This window comes from Pan paniscus, chromosome 7 (assembly GCF_029289425.2).
Source record: "Pan paniscus chromosome 7, NHGRI_mPanPan1-v2.0_pri, whole genome shotgun sequence".
NCBI lineage: Eukaryota > Metazoa > Chordata > Mammalia > Primates > Hominidae > Pan > Pan paniscus.
The window spans coordinates 28,642,049-28,661,959 of NC_073256.2; the positions used below are offsets into that span (position 1 = coordinate 28,642,049).

Below are 19,911 nucleotides of genomic sequence, written 5' to 3' on the forward strand. Positions count from 1 at the left end.
GGTTTTGTCAAGTCTTGTTGCTGAGTGATTTTACAGTGTCTGCAGCTATCCTCTCTGCTAATCATAACAAGGCTAACGAACTGTTCTTTTGTTTAGTTAAAGATATTTTTGCATTTGTTTACAAATTCTTATCCTTCCCTTCACAGAAAAGGAAACATTTTAAAGGTAATTTATAAAAGGTTAAGAGTCTCTTACATGTCAACTCTTCACAATGTGACAGAGTAGCTTAACCCCATCCCTAAGAGTATAGTTTCAGATCAGCCCCAAACCTATGTGGAGTGTGGGATACAGAATATATTTCAAACACATGCAAAGGCACACACACGCGCACGCGCACACACACACACACACACACACACACACAGTATTACCTAAGGCAGAGGTGCAGATGACAATCTTGGATAGACAGCTCAAAACTCTTAGTACTAAAAAAATCCTAATAATAATTTTCCTGCCAAAGTTCCCACTAACAATCAGATCTCTTAAGGGTTGATGCCTTAGGTTTTCGAGCCTTGTGTATCTTTTGGCTTTCTTTTTTGGTTGTGTGCTATTTATCTCATAGAAAGAAATCTCTTCTTCCTCCTATGCCAGTGCTGTATTGTAGGGGCTTGTTGACGTCTTCCTGCTATGTAGCAATCCAGGTGACTGGCCTCTGGCTTCTTAAGAGCAAGGCCATCACATGCTTTTGTTCTTTGTCTGCTTGTTTCCTTGTAAGGGCCCCATATACAGTGGGCGCTTAACAAAAATTTGATCAACTGAACTCATTTTCCATCTCCGTTCTCTCCACTTCAATCTCTCCCTTTTACTTCTTCCAGGTTAGTTTTCCTACAGCAAAATGGGAATTGTCCAAAAACTGCCCTTCATCTTTATAACTTGAAGGATTCATTTACCCTAAGCCGTCCTTTTAAATTTACTATCACAGACTAGATAGAAAAGTCTGGGTTCACCAAGAATAGGCATGTGTGCCACCATATTTTCTGTTGAAAACTTTGGAAACTGTCTTTTAGCAAACAACATGAAGCATAGAATTTGACCATCCCTGACAATGTACAAGGATCATCCATATTCTCACATATACATGCCTACTTTCCCACTCCTTCCCCAACCTTGAAATCCTGAATTCAAAAGAAAATATGAGAAGATAGTTTGCCTCATATAAGCCAACAGGTTGCTTAATCTTTCTTGCCTATGCACATTCAAGAACTCCAGAAAATTTTCTGATCTACTTAGAATGCCTGATCATCTTCTTGGGTAAAAGCAATAAGTCCTACACAGAATCACCAAAACCATGTCGGTTCAAGGGGTCTTATACCTGTGATTCATGATTGCATGCTCAATGCAGAAGGGCATGCTCTGTTGCAGGGTCATATCTGGTCATTGTGTTTAAGTTCTAATTTAGAAGACTAGTTGCTGAGGAGGAAGAGGGAAGGATAATGTTAGGAAATGGAATCAAACTTAAGGGGAAAAGTCCAGTACAGGGGAATAACAGTACTGAGGGGTAATAGGTTGAAGATTTCTTAGATTATTGCAGTATTTTCAAGGAGGCCCCACGAATCCTTCCTGGCTGACCCCACCAAAGCTTTGGCATAGCCTTTATGCCAAATGTCTTAGACTAACTAACTTTTCCAAAAGAAAATAGAGGAGTTATGGAGACCAATATTTAGTAGAATAATGCCTGATTATTTTGCTTTTGAGGTCTAGTAACTGCTAGTAAACTTGCCTAATTAATTCACATTTAGAAGTAGAGTAAAGAGGGTTTCAAGCGCTTGAAACACCACTGACCTCATTTCATGTGAGAGGTGCTATGGAGAGCTAATGAACTATGAGGCTGCAGGTCTCTCAGCCAATAGGTCTTCTAGATTTCCTATGTGACTCCCTTTTCTGGTCCTAGGCGATTTTGCTTTTGCTTTGAGTATTATAGCACAATAAGGTGTCAGACACTCTACTCTTACCAAGTCTTACACAAAGTTTATCTTGTTATTTGGTGGAGCTTGGCTCATAAAAAGAAAAAAAAAAAGAGAGAACGATAAAGAGGAGGACAGCAATCCTCATGGCTGAGGAAAGAAGAAAGCTTGGCTTTATTTCCAGTAGGCAGAGAAAACTTCCGTCTGTGGCTCTCTAGCACCAGTGGAATGTCTCTGTTTGGATAATAAGTGTCCTTCCATACCTCATTAGGCATATTCACAGAGATGTACTATGCACACAAAATGACCTTCATGAGACGACTGAGAGTCCATGTTTTATTGGACACTAAGTTCATTAGAATGATGTGGGTGCACAGTTTTGACCAGAAAACCTTGTTAAATGGGAACATAAGCTACAAATTTTTTGGCAAAAGATTAAGGTTTATGAACAAACAACGATTTATGATAAGTTACAATTAATTAGGCCATGTTGAGAAACCTTTTTGTTTAGTTAATGATTAGACATTTCGTTAGTGAACACTTCCCAGATTTTACTTGCCCTATTAATCCCCACTTTGCCGCTGGTCTGAACCCCCACAGTGCCTTGTTTATGGTACAGTGCCTACTGCCTTGTATGTTAGATTAGTGAACATATATTTGCCCCCTCTACTACTGCAGGAGCTTCTTGTTTGCCAGGACAGGGCTATATTCCCCAGAGCCGAGGAGGAGTTGAATCATGTGGTCATTTATTCTCAAATCCTCTTCATCAAGTGAAGCAAAACAGGACAGTGAAAGGTCACTGAACATGGAAGCAGGAGGTCTGGATTTCAGTTCTAAATCTCTAGATCTATTACTAACTGGAGGTATGGATAGAGTCAGGCAAATTTTCTTCCTTAAGTCTTGACAGCACCTATGTAGGTCCAGATCCATTGGATGTAGATAAGGGGATTCTCAATAATTACTGTGCATAAAATCAACTGAAAGAGTTAGTTTGCAATGCAGATTCTTAGCCCCATTCTATGAAATTTTTACTGTTTTATAAATTGATAAATAATTTTTATTAGACAATGTAAATTTCCTTACTTGCACCAGCATACAAAAATATTGAATAATATTAGCAGCAGAATCTTTCAACAAAGTAACTATGTATAGCTATTAAACCACTTTGTTTCACTGCTTTTTATTTTCTTTTATTTATCACTATTGTCTTCATTATTATCATCACACATTATTGAACACCCATCATGGACCATATGGCATAAACATTGTTTCTGCTCATAAGGAGCATGTATTCTCCACGTGTTTATAAAATTAATGCCTGAATAAGTTTGCTTAAACAAGGCAGAAGTTGATTTCTTTTTCACTTAAAATTAACCTGTAGTTATACCATTCAGGGCTAGAACAGATACTTTCTTATATCATTAGGGATGCAGGTGCCTTCCGGCTCTCTGCTCTGCTATACTTTAGAAAAGGTCCTAGTTTGGCTGCTAAATTCCCACCTATTATTTCTGAATTCTAGACAGCAGGGAGAAAAAAGGCATGAGAGAAGGGCAAAGGAACATCTACCCTTCCTTTTTAAAATTTTTAACCAACCCCCCTTAAAAACACTTTGTTGAGACATGATTACATTCAAAAAGCTGTACCTATTTAATGTGTATATCTCAGTGAGTTTGAGAATAAGGATACATTGTGAAAGCATCACTACCATCAAGATTATAAACATATTCATCAACTCCCAAAGTTCTCCCTCCCATTCTAATTATTATTTTTATTGGTAAGAATAATTAACATAAAATTCACCCTCCTATTATATTTTAAGTATGCAATACGGTATTCATAGCTATAAGCACTAAGCTGTAAATTAGACCTCCTGAACTTATTTATGTGGTATATCTAAAACTTTGTACTGTAATCACACCTACACACTTACCTGCACCACAGCTCCTGGCGTCTACCCTCTGCTTCTGAGTTTGTTTTTTTGAGATTTCAAATACAAGTGAAATCATACAGTATTTGTCATTCTGTGTTTGGTTTATTTCACATGACTTCATGCCCTTCAGATCCATCAATGTTGTCACAAATGACAGGGTTTCATTATTATATAATACTGAATAATATCCCATTGTACATATATATATATATATGTATAACATTAATTCAGCCGTCCATGAATGAATGATAACATGTATGTCTTCTTCATAGATCTTGACTATTGTGAACAGTGTTGAAAGGAATATAGAAGCGCAGATATCTCTTTCACATAGTGATTTCAATGACTTCATAGATAAATATTTATACATATATGATATATATAATACATATAAAATAAGTGGGATTGCTGGAACAAAATGGTATTTTTATTGTTAATTTTTTGAGAAACCTCCATACTATTTTCCAAGGTGGCCATACTAATTTACATTCCCACCACCAGTATACAGAGGTTCCCTTTTCTCCACATCCTTACCAACACTTGTTATCACCCATCTTTTTGATAATAGCTATTCTAACAGGTGTGAGGTAGTATTTCTTGGTTGTTTTCATTTGCATTCCCGTGATGACTAGAGAGGGTAAGAATTGTTGATATATATGTTGTCCGTTTGTATCTCCTTTTTTGACAAATGACTGCTCATATGTCTTTGTTCATTTTTTATGTTTTTAATTTTTATTTTAGACACAGAGGATACATCTGCAGGTTTGTTACATGGATGTATTGTGTGCTGCTGAGGTTTACAGTATGAATGATCTCATCACACATGTAGTGAACATAATACCCAATAGGTAGTTTTTCAGGCCTTGTACCCAACCCTCCCTCCTCCATCTAAGAATCTCCAGTGTCTGTTGTTTCCATATAAGTGAGAGCTGAACAGTGTATAACCCAATGTTTAGCTCTCACTTATACATGAGAATATGTAGTATTTGGTTTTCTGCTCCTGCGTACCACACCACACTGGGCTAATTTTTGTATTTTTGGTAAAGATGGGGTAGCTTCAGCATGTTGGCCAGGCTGGTCTTGAACTCCTGAGGTCAAGCGATCCACCCACCTCACAAAGTGCAGACATAACAGGCATGAGCCAGTGCACCTGACTTTTCTGAACTTTTTTAGCTTATGTTAGGTTTGTCTGTTCTAGAATTTTGTATACATTTATTTATATTATAGGACACTTTTTAGCTTAGCTTTCCCCACTCGGGGTTAGAAAGATTATATTGATCCATGATCATGATGTCGATTCATAGAGTTGATTATTCCCATTTATTGATAAATATTACTCTATAATATGCATATAATTTATCAATTTCCTCTCAATAGACATTTGAGCTATTCCCAGGCTTCTGCTATTGTTAATAGAACTCAAGGACACATTTTTAAAAGAAAAAATTTCAACCCAAAATGTCCTTTCCTTTTGGCTCTCCAATATTGTGTCAGGGTTATATATTTGTTGTCTTGAAAATCCAATTACATTGAACAGGAGGTGTCTCTAGAATCAAGGTTCAGTATATGTGTGGTCTGGCTGTGTCCTGGAATGTAGCCCTTATTAGTTTTATTGAGCATTTTCCTATATAAATTGAAATCAAGTTGAAGACTCATTTTTCCACAGTAGGACAAATACAACAGTTTAGGACTTTGGAGAGATAGCAACTTGCTGCTTGCCTGTGCAACCCACCTCAAAAGATACAACTCCTCCAACTTTTGATTTCTGGTGACTTCTCCAAACAATTAGATGTGAATTGACCTTATTCCCTTACATTAGTACAAGTCGATCTTCTGCACCTGGCCAAATACAGTATAAAATTGATGAGCATACGTTTCTTTTAGTTTCATATTTTCTATTTAAAGCTACTCTCTTTGGCTGGGCACTATGCCTCATGCCTGTAATCCCAGCAGTTTGGAAGGCCAAGATAGGTGGATCACTTGAGGCCAGGGGGTTGAGACCTGCCTGACCAACATGAGGAAAGCTGTCTTTCTGAAAAATACAAAAACTTTCTGGGTGTGGTGGCACGTGCCTGTAATCCCAGCTACTCAGGAGGCTGAGGCAGGAGAATCACTTGAACCCAGGAGGCAGAAGGTGCAGTGAGCCAAGATCCCGCCTCTGCATTCCATCCTGGGTGACAGAATTAATCTCCATCTCAAAAAAATAAAAAGCTAATCTATACTTTTCTTTTGGTGCATTATTAGAACATAGAAGGCAATAAGGCAAAACTATTGTGGGTATATTAGTGCGTATCTGTAGCACATAGCACAGTGCCTAGCCCAAAACTTGTGTTGAAAATTAAGAGAACCTTCTTCATATCACTTTTCCACACTCTAGTTCTGAATTTAAAGAAAGAAAAAGGTAGGTTAGCAAATATAGGTATCAGTTATTTCTATTGACAGATCATTTGGATAACATGTTATTGGGTGTGGGAGAAAAAAGATTCCTAACTCTCCACCCCAGAAATAATTTTGCTGATACAAAAATCAGCCAGACATGGTGGCACAGACCTATAATCCCAGCCACTTAGGAGGATGAGTTTGAGGATAAGGATACATTGTGAAAAAGGTGGGAAAATCACTTGAACACAGGAGGCAGAGATTGCAGTGAGCCAAGAGTGCCCCACTGCACTCCAGCCTAGGCAACAGAGAAAGACTCTGTCTGAAAGAAAAAAAAAAAGTTGTTGCTATATAGCACATAATTTCATTGTCATCTCATTTAAAATTGAATAGCACATTTGGGTTGAATTCTTGTGCCTGCAGAGACATTTGCTTCCGGCTTAAAATCACTGGCTGTAGGAGGAAACTCCAGCAGAGGGCATCGTAAGGATTTCATAGTGTCTATGGTCATCTTGGTAATTCCTCAGATAATTCCTGGCAATTCTGTTAGGTCTTGAACTTCACTTACTTCTTACATGTTTAATAAAAAGAAGTTCAAAACATTGCCATGGCTGTTGAATTCCCACAGGCTTGTCTTCCCTTTAAAATTCATCACATGGTTTGTACTCTTTTGCAGATATAATATGTAAGTTTGGAGGTGGATGCTTTCAGCCATTAAGTTCAAAAGTACTGCTACAAGGGCCAGGCCTGGTGGCTCACACCAGTAATCCCAACCCTTTGGGAGGCCAAAGCAGGTGGATCACAGTATCAGGAAACTGAGACCATCCTAGCCAACATGGTGAAACCCCATCTGTACTAAAAATACAAAAATTAGCTGAGTGTGGTAGTGTGTGCCTGTCGTCCCAGCTACTCGGGAGGCCGAGGCAGGAGGATTGCTTGAACGCAGGAGGCAGAGGTTGCAGTGAGCTGAGATTGCGCCATTGCAGCGCAGCCTGGTTACAGAGTGAGACTCCGTCCCCCACCGCAAAAAAAAAAAAAAAAAAAGTACGCTACATGGACATCCATTGTCCCAGCATCTCTGCCATAATAGCTGAGGAATTATCGAGAATGTCTGTTAATTTCTTCAACTCCAAATTTGTGTTATGTCCCTTGGTCTCCTGTCATACCATAAATTGTATTATTCATAAAATGGACAATTTGTCTATACTTATGTCTTCTCAGTATGCTACATCCCTTTAGAATTTAAACATAGAGTGTCTCCCAACCTGAAATTGGAAGTTTTGAAAAACCAGAAAAATGTTTTCGGACACCTTTTATTTCCAGCTGTTTTTATGTCCTCTCCTGAATCCAAGTTGAGGGTAAAGTCCATTCGTCAGCATTTCTCCTCAACTCACAACAACCTCATCCCACTCCAGTATGATGTTTGTCCCCACAAATTGATGCACATAATTCTTGCTGGCAGTGGTAATGTCCTAATAAAAAAAATCATGAGATGGCGACAGACTTTACTTTATTTTCTAGCTCAGCAGAATTTGATTCCTGCCTGATGAGGAAACCCTATTTTCCCTAGAAACTTTTCAATTTTGTCACAGGTTTGGTTCCCAGGGAACTGGATATAGATGAAGTTTAGTGTGCAGGATGTTTATTAGGAAGTGATGTGAGGATCCACATCTGTGGAAAGGATTGGAGGGAAGCCTTATGTGCAAAGGGACAAGTCTAATGGCAGTGCAGCCTGACATTGTCACCTGGCCACACGGACAGAGCTGTAGAGCTAAGAAGTCCTCCCCTATTTGTCCCAACTGAATCAAATGGCAAAGCCTATGTACCCCTTGCCTCCATTAATGATTGTGTGCTTGCCACTTGTGGAGGATGAGACTTTGAAGCAGGTGGCTTTCTGTGGCTGAAGAAAACCTTAAATGTGCTGACAAAGATTTCCAAAGAGACAGAGAATGTCATTGGCCATGTATGCTGCCCCTTTCCAAAGAGGAAGCAACAAGGGTAATGGCCTCCAATGGCTCTGTATGCAGATAGGTGGACAGTAATGTCTGTCCCTCCTGTGACCTAAGAAGAACAGATGGCAGACATGCAGCCAGGCAGTTAGAGGTGACACAGTGTTAGGAGATAAACATCTGTCAGAAGCAGTGCTTCTTTGAATCAGGTGTGACACGAGCCTTGCATCCCTTGCATGGACCCCTTCCCCATTATCCTGCTGTCCTACCTCATGAAGGTGGGTGGGGGCTGGCTGGTGGGGAGTCCCTGTACCAGGTACACTTTGCCTGCAGTCTTTCCACATGAGTTCCAAGGTAGCCTATGTGGTCATCCATAAACCTTGTGTTTTCCTTATGCTGCTTGTCCTTTGCCTTTGAGGAACACATTTCATTTGACTCTGAATCCAAACAACTCATGTGTCCCTATAACTGTACATTGTCCTTCACTTAGGGGAATCTCCAATCCCTAATGCCTTTGTTTTATTTTTGCTATTAATATTATAATAATTAACATTGTCATTATTATCTTCATTGTTGATATTCAGTTATTTTTATTAATAGAGTTACTATGAATTATTATATTGTGGCTACTTACACCAAGATGAAGATAATTAGTTCAGGAAGAATCTGCATTCTGAAGACAAATAGAAGTTCCAGCTACAGATGGGCAGACGCATGCCCTCTCAATTCCTGATGGACCTCCTAATGCCTCCTGGACCTAAGGGGCCTCCCTCAATGTTCCAAGATGCCACCAAGGCAGGGATCAGCTCGTGCATTCCTGAGAACATCCAGGATGAAGTGAGGCTCTGGAAAAATGCAAGAGTTTCCACATAATCCCAAAAAACCCTACAGGTGAACTGGATGCCACAGAAAGAGGAGTGGTCTTTGTTACAACGAAATCAACAAAATTATTTCGAAGTCAATTAGGAAACTCAGAAATCACTCTTGCTACCATTAAGAGGAAGAACAGGAGCCTGTGAATGGCATCCCTGGCCTACCTGAGACTCCACAGATATTTCTATGTGGCTTCAGACAGCAGAAATCTCTGTGATTTACAGAAAGGCAGGGACAGCTCATGCCAGCCCATCCCTCTGCAGAATGTCTCCCAGCAGATCAGTGGCATGGAACCATCATGGACAGCACCAAGGCTCAAGGGCAGCATCCCAGGCCGGCCTGTGACTCTAGATAAGTTCTGAGTCCCCATGGGGGCTCAGGAAAGGTTAGTGACGACCTGGAAAGAAGGGACAGGCTGAAACCGCCCCTAAGCAATCTGCAGGATTCCAACAACAGCAGGAAGCCAAGGACCAGCTCGTACCACACCAGCGCCCCCTGAAAACGCTGGATACAATCCCACTCTGCAGAGAGTTCCATATAGAAGTGGCTGGGAATTTTGCATTCTAGACTGCACTTTACACTGCCTCTGGACATGTGATGAGAAATTTAACATTGGTGTATCTAACTCTGACATATTTCACGAAGTGATTTTTTAAAATGTGGTAAAAAAGACCAAATATAATTCAAACATATGCATTATATGTCAAAGTATGCTTCGCTGGCATCAAGTAGACTCACCTTGAGATACAATCTTGGACAACCTCCATCTTCAGAATATCTACTTTTTCAAAGGGAAACTCTCCAACCACAAATCAATAACATCAAAAGTTTGCAACTACAAGCCGACGTAAAATAAATACATGAATTCTACCACAGTGAATTGGACTGCACTGGGAAACACAGATGAAGAAAGTCAACACCGCTTTGTCCTTCAGTGCCTGGCTCCTTTTTCAGCTCGTCTTGCGACTCCAGGCATTATGCCTGAAAAGTCTCCTGGACGCCTGTGACGCTGTAATTCCCTGGGTCCCATTGCCATTTCTCTGGATTTGCGAAGATCCACCGGACTTTCTGTGGAACTCCCGTGTCCCTGAACTTTTGTGCCACGTCCCCTAATTCTGCCCATGCTCATCTGCACCTGCATGAGTTAGGGTCCATGTTTCTTGGACGGGAAGAGACAGGCAGGAGTCGGAATGATGAACCAGCACACTGGGGCGTTTTCTCATGTAGCCCAAGTGACCCCATGGTGTTCTTGAGCTTTGGAACCAGTCGCGTCCCCTTTGACACTGCACCCGGCTCCCAGTCTCTCAATCGTGTTGGCCCTCCGGCGATCTCCCGTTGGATGAATTGCACCTGCGGAAACTCGAGTCCCCTTTGATTTGCGCTTCATTAATTATTCATGATTCAGGTGGGAAGGCCTGCTGACGACCCCCTGTGGCCATTCTCTGAGCTTTCCGGTCATATCGTTTCCTTCCACGCTCTTTGGTTCATTGTGTCCTGCTCCTGCTGTCAGAGGAGCAGAGAGTTGATCTTATTGATTCTGGATACGGATACTTTCTAGGTGATCTGGATAATCAAGATAACGACCCTCAACAGCGGCGGAAAGGGAGCAGCCGTTTGGTGTGTCTCAGAAAATCCCGCTCAGTTCCGAGGCCCCCTAGATGTGGAATCCTGCTCAGAGTTGTTCCCAGGTCAGAGAATGGAGAGAGCCTGTGCAAGATGGGATATCCCTGCCTAGATCTTTCAGTGAGTCTCTACCTCAGCTACTCTCAGGATCAGGGGGAGAACCATGGTGTCAGACATCCGGAAAGAAGACGGGATGAATGTTTTACCTCTGAAGTACATCCCAAATGTGGGAGTTAACTTCAGCTTTGCTGGGGTCTATTTGGCCAGTGAAACTCTGCCTGGTTCATTCGCACATCCGGAAGCCACTTCACGGGGGGCCGTCGCAACCGGAACCACACACTTGACATCGGCGGTTGAGCCAAATGGGGACTCGTGGTGCAAGCAACGCTCCCCACGTGTTAGCGTGCGTGAGATTCAGTTGGCGGAATTTTACTAGGTGCGTGTTGGTAGAGCGGGGCTGAGGTTTTCTTGCTCCTGTGGTTGTTTAAGAAGTCAAAGGTCCTGCCCAGCCCTGCAGTCCCCTCAGTCAAGTCTGTTTCGGAGACATAACGATTTGGATTGCTAACAAGTCAAGAAATTTTCAAGCCCTTGGATGTAGGAAAAAGAAAGATGTCACACTGTCACTGTGTCGATGTAGAAAGGGAAGACACAAGAGACTGCATTTTGAAAAAGACCTGTACTTTAAACAATTGCTTTGCTGAGAAGTTGTTCATTTGTAGCTTTGCCCCAGCCAATTTTCCCCAGCCGCTTTGACCCAACTGGGAGCTCACAAAAACCTGTGTTGTATAAAATCAAGGTTTAAGGGATCTAGGGCTGTGCAGGACGTGCCTTGTTAACCAAGTGTTTACAAGCAGTATACTTGGTAAAACTCATTGTCATTCTCTAGTCTCAATAAACCAGGGGCACAATGCACCGTGGAAAGCCACAGGGACCTCTGCCCTTGAAAGCAGGCTATTGTCCAAGGTTTCTCCCCATGCGATAGTCTGAAATATGGCCTCGTGGGATGAGAAAGACCTGACTGTCCCCCAGCCTGACACTCGTAAAGCATCTGCACTGAGGTGGATTAGTAAAAGAGGAAATCCTCTTGCAGTTGAGATGGAGGAAGGCCACTGTCTCCTGCTTGCCCCTGGGAACTGAATGTCTCGGTGTAAAACCCGATTGTACATTTGTTCAAGTCTGATCTCGGAGAAAAGCTGCCCTGTGGCGGGAGGCGAGACATGTTTGCAGTAATGCTGCCTTGTTATTCTTTACTCCGCTGAGATGTCTGGGTGGAGAGAAACATAAATCTGGCCTACGTGCACGTCCAGGCATAGTACCTTCCCTTGAACTTAATAATGATATAGATTATTTTGCTCACATGTTTTTTTTGTTGTTGACCTTCTCCTTATAATCACCCTGCTCTCCTACTACATTCCTTTTTGCTGAAATAATGAAAATCATAATCAATAAAAACAGAGGGAACTCAGAGGCTGGTGCCAGTGCTGGTCCTTGGTGTGCTGAGTGCCGGTCCCCTGGACCCACTGTTGTCTCCCTATACTTTGTCCCTGTGTCTTATTTCTTTTCTCCGTCTCTCATCCCACCTGACTAGAAACACCCACAAGTTTGGAGGGGCAGGCCACCCCTTCACTTGGAAAATCAGTTAAACACAAACACGGAATGAGAGTCAAAAGACAATACGTCATCTTTTTGAGAATTTTATTCACTTCTAAACAAATTCAACACACATATGTACAAAGGCATTCCACAGCCCAGTTTTCGAGGCTGAGGAAAGACCCCGAGAGCGCTCTGCACAGCACGCTTCCCAGCGTCCAAAACACTGCTCTCAGGGCGGGGCACAGCGGAAGGGCTGCACCTCTCAGGGTTCCCTAACTTTTCCCTTATTCAGTCATCTAGAGAGCAAATACACAGTAATTCCCCAGTTTCCTACTGACGTCCCAGCGGAACTCTGACTCCTGTGCATCACGCAGTTTCTGAGGCAACGAATCTCTGGCACGGAAGCTTTTCCTGGCGCGTTTCCGGAGAACCATGCGAACTACAATGTCCCTCACCAGAATTCAATGAGGCAGAGTCCCTGCATCTGCTCCCTGCCTGGTCTGGGCTCCCACATCCACAGAAGCGCCACAGCCGGGGATCTTCGGAGTCACCGCACAGAGTCTGCTCTCTGCTCTGCACTCCTCAGTCCCACAGTCCCCTCCAAGTCACGGGAGCTGGAGGCCAAGGAGCCCCTGCCACCTGCAGTCTCACTCCAGGTCAGAATCGCTGTCCTCTGAGGAGGAGGAAACCTGAAGGTCCTCATAGAGGACGCTCGGTGGGACACGAACACGGGGACCCTCAGACTTCTCTGACACATGAGGGCTCTGAGCGAGGAAGGCTCCCGGCTTCTCAGGAGAGTGAAATGGTGGTGCCGCCAGGAGGCTGGAGCTCCAGCGTCCGTTTTCCAGTCTCCGGAAGAGCACTCTGAGAGGCTGGGCCCCATCATGGCTGGCCGCTGGGTGATGGGACATGGTGCAGGCCTGGGCAGTAGGCAGGCAAGGTCTGCTGTGCGGAGGCTGCCGGTCGACGCTGTGCACCTGGGCGGGTGTCCTCCTGCCCATCTGGGGCGACGTACTTGGTCCAAGTTCGGTTGCGGCTGGCGGAGGTTGGAGATTCTCCGAGGCCCCCAGCTCACCTCCCTGGATGGCGCTTTCGGGGATCTGGAAGGGACCCAGTCTCGGTTTCTTGGGGAAGTTCAGGCAAGCCTGAATCCGAGCCTGGGCAGGTCTCTTGGCTCCTGGCCCGAAGCTGAGATTGGAGCCTAGGCCCAAGCTGTGTGTGGCGGCTGGCGGGCAGGGCTGTGAGGTCACCGCAGGACGTTTGTCTTGTGCCTGGGGTCTGATGGCCTGGAGCAGGCCATGGGTTTTGGAGGCAGCCTGGGGAACTTCTCGGCAGCCACCCTCAGGGCTGCTGTGTGCCGGCTTCACCACGAGGAGAGGCTCGGGGCCCTGCTGCCTGACTGCAGGCTGAGGGATGTCGGCCGCAGCCCCTGTCTGTCTTTCCTTTGGTCCAGGACTTGAGGAGGAGCTCAGACTGGATTTTCTGAGGGGAGACAGTGAAGCCAAGATGGAGACCCTGTCAGACATTTCGGTAGCTGAGCGATCAGAGAGGACAGGGTCCACGCGCGGCCTCTTACTGGTTGTGTGGACCGGCATTGGCCCGCTTGCAACCTGAAAGAGAGGAAACAACACAGGTTAGAAGTTCCTCCGCATGGAGCCAACATGAAAATCAAGCACATCCAAAGACAAGGTGCACACACCATGAAATTCTTAGTACAGTATCGACAGGCGGTCCTTGGAAGTAGGGACAGACCCTCCACCTGAGTGCTGATCAGGACAAGACACATGAAAGATGCGCTCTCGAGCTATGTGTTGCTGACCTAAGCACACCATTGTTCAAAAGATCGCGTCTTGGGCATTAGCTGGACCAAAGCGCCTCCACTCACTCTTCCATGAAGTGGAACGGACTAATGCCCTTCCGAAGGTAGGTTGGTGGCTCAAGGGTACTCAGGACGTCTTCTCTGAACACATGCATGTTCCTGGGTTTAGCCTTCTCCACGTTTGGGGCCTCTGAGGACCTAATTTCCTCATGCCGCTAGGAACGTGTTGTTGGCAGGCTTGCCATAATTGGACAGAAAGTAAGCCACAGGAAATACGGCATCTTCAGATGCCTTCGCCTGGAATCAAATTGACCTGGAAGGATCGTGGAGTCCCTGACCCCAAGAAGGCAAGAAAGAGGGGTTCCCCGATTCCCTCCCGCAGACAGGAAGCTGAAAGGAAATCAACCAGGTTGACCTAGAGGAGAAAAAGGCCAGGGGCCCAGGGTGACACTCACCCTCAGATAATGAGAAGATTCCGTGGATCCTTTTCGATTTGGCAGCGGCTTCTCTGGAGGTTTCCCGGAAAATATGTGGAGGAGAGTCTTCCTCTGCGGGTCTCCTTGCCTGCAGAACAGAAAAAGGTCAGGTCGTGCCCCCTGGTTTTCCCAAGGAGACAGGGAGAACCCTGTCTGGGGCCCAGTCCCATTCCGTGTTTTGTGATACAGAAATGGACATCTGGTGCCCTTTCCGCCTCAGCACTTTCCCTCACGTGCCAACCTTCCCATCCTTCATGTGGCCCTCTAGTCTTCCCAACTAAGGACTGTGATTTGGATTCCATCGCTTTTCCCCCTGTCGTGGGGAACCTGCACGAAGCGCCCCCGCCTCTCCCCGTCCCTGAATCTCCCAGAGCCAAAGGAGCTCCTGGGTGTGGAACCCTGGAGGACACGGAGCTCAGGTCTATTTCTCTGCAGCGTTCCTTCCCTGGCCCGGAGACGGAAAGGCACACGGTGTGCAGGTGCAGAGACACCATGTCCTTAGGAGGCAGTACCCTAAGAGTGGTGAAAACCCCTCCCACTGCTCACCTTGGTCTCTCTTCCTTCTCTCCCTTATCCTTGTTCAAGGGCCCCGGGTTGGCTTCAACCTGGGGCTTCCATGGTTTCAGGTTTTCCTTCCCTTCCTTTTTCCCCAAGGTCGCTGGAACCAGGGCTGCCTTCCAGCACTTCATGGGGCACCTGGTACTTCTGGCCGTGTGGCCAAAGGCCCCGCAGTTTTTGCACTTGAGCTGTGGGTGGAAAGGAAGTGATGTCAGTGAGTGAGCTGAAGCCACAGGCAGCGATCCCACGTCAACATTGAGACGGATTGTGAATTCAGAGCTGAATAAGGATTCCAAAGGGGACACCGGCATGGGGGCCGTTAAGTGCTGGGAGAGTTCGGATGCGATGTTCCCTCCCAAAGCCCATGTGACGGAGGAACTCTAAAAGGCAGGACTCAAGGTTCTAAGGGGCACGATGGTGAACCCGATGTCAACAACACAACCAAACGTGGCCACACAGGACTCTAAGTAGAAAGGGAGGTTGCCCCCAAGAGTCTCTCAAGAGGCCTATCGGGCCGGGGAGGAGGTCCCAAGCCACGCCCACCTTGGATGGGAAAAGCAACCTGGGTGGTGGTGACAGAACTCTTTGGAATCCAACCCAGTCTCTGAGGACCGTGTGACACACCCTCCCCCCGCCCCCGCCCGCACCCCAATACCCAAGAGATCCAGTTCTAGACTTACCCTTGGATCTTCTTCATCGGGCAGGGGAGACCTTGGCCCAACTGGGGCGCTCCGCTGCTCCTGGAGGGTCTGGGCTCTCACCAGTCTGTTTGCCCCAGGTTTGGGATCATGACGTGCCATCATCTTCATATCCTGTGGGTTTTATGACCGGCTTTTTCAGGGGTTGATTGTTGGGTCACCTGAAACACACACAAACACACACATGTCGATGGTTAAGCACATTGGATATTCACACACCCACAGGAAGCCCCCCGCTAAATCCTTGCCGGTGTGGTCATGAGGAGACCTCACCACCAGTCGGTCAAATCTGTGGAACACAATGTGCTGTGTGCATCCTCAGATATTGTGTGTTCCTCTGCCATGATTACTTAGTCCGAGAGTAAACCTCGCCTGCCACAGGGCCCGTGGCCTAGGTATGGGGAGTTGACCTTTCAACCCAAAACAAGCAACTGATTCTGGAGACCGGACTTATGTCTATCACGATTCACTCCGGTAGAAGACACGATGACTCTATCTCCCTTGACAGACAGAATGATCAAAGCCACAGGGCATGGCGTGTGTCACCCTTTGGCTGGTCTGTTTGAAATCTGAGATAAGGGATGCTTCCTGTGACAACTTGAATCGCTACTCTTGCCATTTCATTAGGCAACTTCCAAACACAAATTCATAAAGAGAAGTTACCTTCCTCTCTACCACACTAGCAGGTGATGGTCTTTCCTGTTCTATCTTTTTGGCTTTAGCTCCAGCCCCTCTTTATTTATTTTTCTGGTATTTTACACATGCCACATGAATTCATCTAAACAAACAGTGAACAAGTGCCATATCGTATCGATGTCTTACATGGCTGAAGGGCAAACCACCCTTTTTTCCAAAGTCCTTTTTCCATTCACCCACCAATTCAGCATGCTGCAGTACATTTCTTTTCGCATTCCCACCTTGGTCTTATCCCACACATGGAGACGGAAATGCTTTCTTGTTTTCTGTTCCGAGAATTACTAGTAACGAGAGCACACCCTACCCCATCAGCAAGCCCCAGTGTGATCGGTTTCTTTCGGCCTCCTTTGTCTCTTTTCCCCCCCACCCCTCAGGGATTGCGTGAAACAAACAACTGTTCAGTGAAACTAACCTGAAATTGCACGTCTACTTTCTTTCCCCGGCTGGCGCTGAGATGGGCAGGTGCTTGAGCAGCCCCGCTGGGAGCGATGCAGCATCCACGACGACAGAGGAAGGGGCGGAGAGGGACCTCTGCTTTCCAGGCTTCCTTTTATACTGCCTCTGGTCACCTGACGTGGAATGTACCCTAACCTAATCAGTTACATGTAGGTTAATTACAATCAACTTAATCCAATTACATGACCTGGAAAGGTCTATCTGCACAGCCCACTCTAAGATCATGTCCACTGCTGACAGACATTCTAAAACCTACGTGTACAGCTGCAAGCTTTGAAGAATAGATGTTCCCCGTCAGACATGTAACACTGGTGCCTGTACCCCTGTCTTCTTTTCCATCTTTTTTGTTTTTGTGTTTTGTTTTGTTTTAAAAAATGTGGTAAAATAGACAACTTTTAATTGGACCAGATTTACTCTATCTCGACGTAGGCCTCAGTGTCATCAAGGAGATTCTCCTTGACATGCAGTCACGGCCATGATCCATCTTTAGGGTTTCTCTTTCTTCCCCACGGTAGGTCTGTCAGCAGAGAACCCTAACCACACCCTCATGTGTTTTCTCCTCCAGGAGGCGCTCGGAAACCACCGTGAATTGGACCGCACTGGGAAGCACAGATGAAGAAATTCAGCACCGCTTTGTCCTTCAGTGCCTGGCTGCTTTTTCAGCTCGTCTTGCGACTCCAGGTATTTGAGTCCAGGGAGGGATACCCCGCCTTTACCGTGTGCTTGCCACGATCTTGTCTCCTTAATCCTCACTGCAGCTCTCTGCCATAGGGTCTTATACTGCTTTACATGTGGGAAACTGTGGCTCAGAGGGTTTCACAGCAGGGCAGGGAGCCCAGATGTGAATCTGTAGATAACAAGCTTTCTAGTTTTTCAGTAATTTCCAAGCATCTTTTTTTTTTTCTTGTTTCGTCATTGGTGTCTTTTTTTTTTTTTTTTTTTTTTTTTGAGACAAAGTCTCTGTCGCCCAGGCTGGGCTGCAGTGGTGTGATCTCAGCTCACTGCAACCTCCGCGTCTCACATTCAAGCAATTCTCATGCCTCAGCCTCCCGAGTAGCTGTGACTACTGGTGCCCATCACACCCAGTTTGTTTTTGTATTTTTAGTAGAAACAGGGTTTCACCATGTTGGCCAGGCTGGTCTTCAACTCCTGACCACAGGTGATCCACCCGCCTTGGCCTCCCAATATGCTGGAATTATTGATATGAGCCACTGTGCCCGGCCATGTCATTGTTGCCTTAACCAAGCCTCTTTTAATTTTTCAAACGGAAGAGCCCCTGTCCCACAGTTACTGCTGCTGAGCCCTTTCCAGGTGACTCATTGTGGAGGAGGAAAAGCGGAAGCAGTGTGGGAAGAGGCGGGGTCTGGGCCAGCTGCTGATCCTGCTCTCCTCCCTCCTTTGGCCTCTAGGCTCCCAGGAGTGGTTTGGAACCTGCGCCATGTGCTCTGGAGGCTGTGGCAGGGCAGGCACGGCTTGGAACCTGCACCATGTGATCTGGGGGCTGTGCCAGGGCAGCAGGAGTCCTTGTGTCCCCTGCGCACAACACAGACAGAAGGCTGGGTCCACCCAGTGGGCGGTCAGGTGCCAGGCCAGTGCTTACCCCGCCATGTTTGCAGCCTGAGGCCAGCTGGCTGCAGGTGCAGGGCTATGCGTCAGGGGTCAGGGTGAACACATCCCTGCAGGTCTTGGGGCTCCTGGGTTGCTTCTGGAAGGGCCCGGATGGGGCCTGACTGGAGCTGCTGAGGGGTGGAGCTTCTGGGAAAAGGATTCCTCCTAGGGGGAGTGTCTTGGGCCTGGGACCACGTGGCAGGGACAGAGACGGGTGCATGGCAGTGTCTGCTCTTCTCTGTGAAGGCAAAGGGCCTCTGAGGGAGTATTACAGCCGCCTCATCCACCAGAAGCATTTCCAGCACATCCAGGTCTGCACCCCCTGGCTGGAGGGCCGAGGACTACCCCTGCTTCTAGGTGAGAGGCCAGCAGGAGGCTCAGGGAGGAGACGGAGCCTTAAGCAGGGGGAGCAGGGGTGGGCAGGATGTACTTTTTCTGAAAAGGTGGCTCTGGAGGCCACTTGGGGACAGGACCTGGGCTCTGGCTGAACTCCCGGGAGGAGGCTACTTCCTGGTGTGCCAGCCCCTTCCTGCCAGGTGGCCCCAGAGGCCCTTTACCAAGGGGTTTGAGGAGGCCACGTCCTTTCAGTCTGCCACGCCCTCCATTCAGTCCTCTTCCTTCCTGCAGGAAGTCTGGGCCTGGGGTTGGGGCCACTGTTGCCCAGGTGTGGGAGGGCAGTGGCTTTGGGAGGTACAGGGACGATGTGTCAAACAGCGTCGCCTCTCCCAGTGAGATGGTTCTCCTTTGCCTCCGTCTCTTTCCCCGTTGATTTCTCCAAGTGGGGAGTCATGGCTTGGTCCTGATGCGTCTCTATAGCCGCATCTTCCAGCTTCGAGGGAGCAGAGTACTTGGAGGCTGAGGGCCTTTTCCTGGCAGGATTCTCCAGCTAGTCTTTGTTTTAGACAGTCTTGCTCCTTTGCCTAGGCTGGAGTGCACGATCTCAGTTCATGCAACCTCCGCCTCCTGGGTTCAAGCGATTCACCCACCTCAGCCTCCCAAGTAGATTACAGGATTACAGGAGCCCGCCACAGTAGCTGGCTTATTTTTGTATTTTTAGTAGAGACAGGGTTTCACCATGTTGTCCAGGCTGGTCTTGAACTCCTGACCTCAAGTGATCCTCTCGTCTTGGCCTCCCTAAGTGCTGGGATTCCAGGCGTGACCCATCATGCCTGGCCCCAGCTAGTCTTTAGAAATGTTAAGCTATTTGGCTTATTTTCACACTGACAGCTGGTTTGCGGTGGGTGTGCTGTGGTTTATTATTATTATTATTATTATTTCTTTTTTTTTTTTGAGACGGAGTTTCGCTTTTGTAGCCCAGGCTGGAGTGCAATGGCGCGATTTTGGCTTAC

General features: G+C 46.3%; 2 protein-coding genes across 2 annotated transcripts in view; one reads left to right on the top strand and one right to left on the bottom strand.

Moving 5' to 3' along the window:
- Window positions 1–19,911, top strand: part of LOC129398572 (uncharacterized) — a 200,869-nt gene that overhangs the window by 34,421 nt on the left and 146,537 nt on the right. The window contains exons 5-6 of the mRNA XM_055116261.2: window positions 17,520–17,635; window positions 18,809–18,919. Coding sequence (XP_054972236.1) covers window positions 17,520–17,635; window positions 18,809–18,919 — 227 coding nt within the window. The remainder of the gene's footprint in view (window positions 1–17,519; window positions 17,636–18,808; window positions 18,920–19,911) is intronic.
- Window positions 12,337–17,523, bottom strand: LOC134731033 (putative protein FAM90A26). The gene is made up of 5 exons (XM_063607058.1): window positions 16,911–17,523; window positions 15,785–15,963; window positions 15,093–15,292; window positions 14,526–14,634; window positions 12,337–13,861 (listed from the first exon to the last, which is right to left on the bottom strand). Exons 2-5 carry the CDS (start codon window positions 15,911–15,913, stop codon window positions 12,899–12,901), a joined length of 1,401 nt encoding a protein of 466 aa, XP_063463128.1. The 5' UTR covers window positions 15,914–15,963; window positions 16,911–17,523; the 3' UTR covers window positions 12,337–12,898.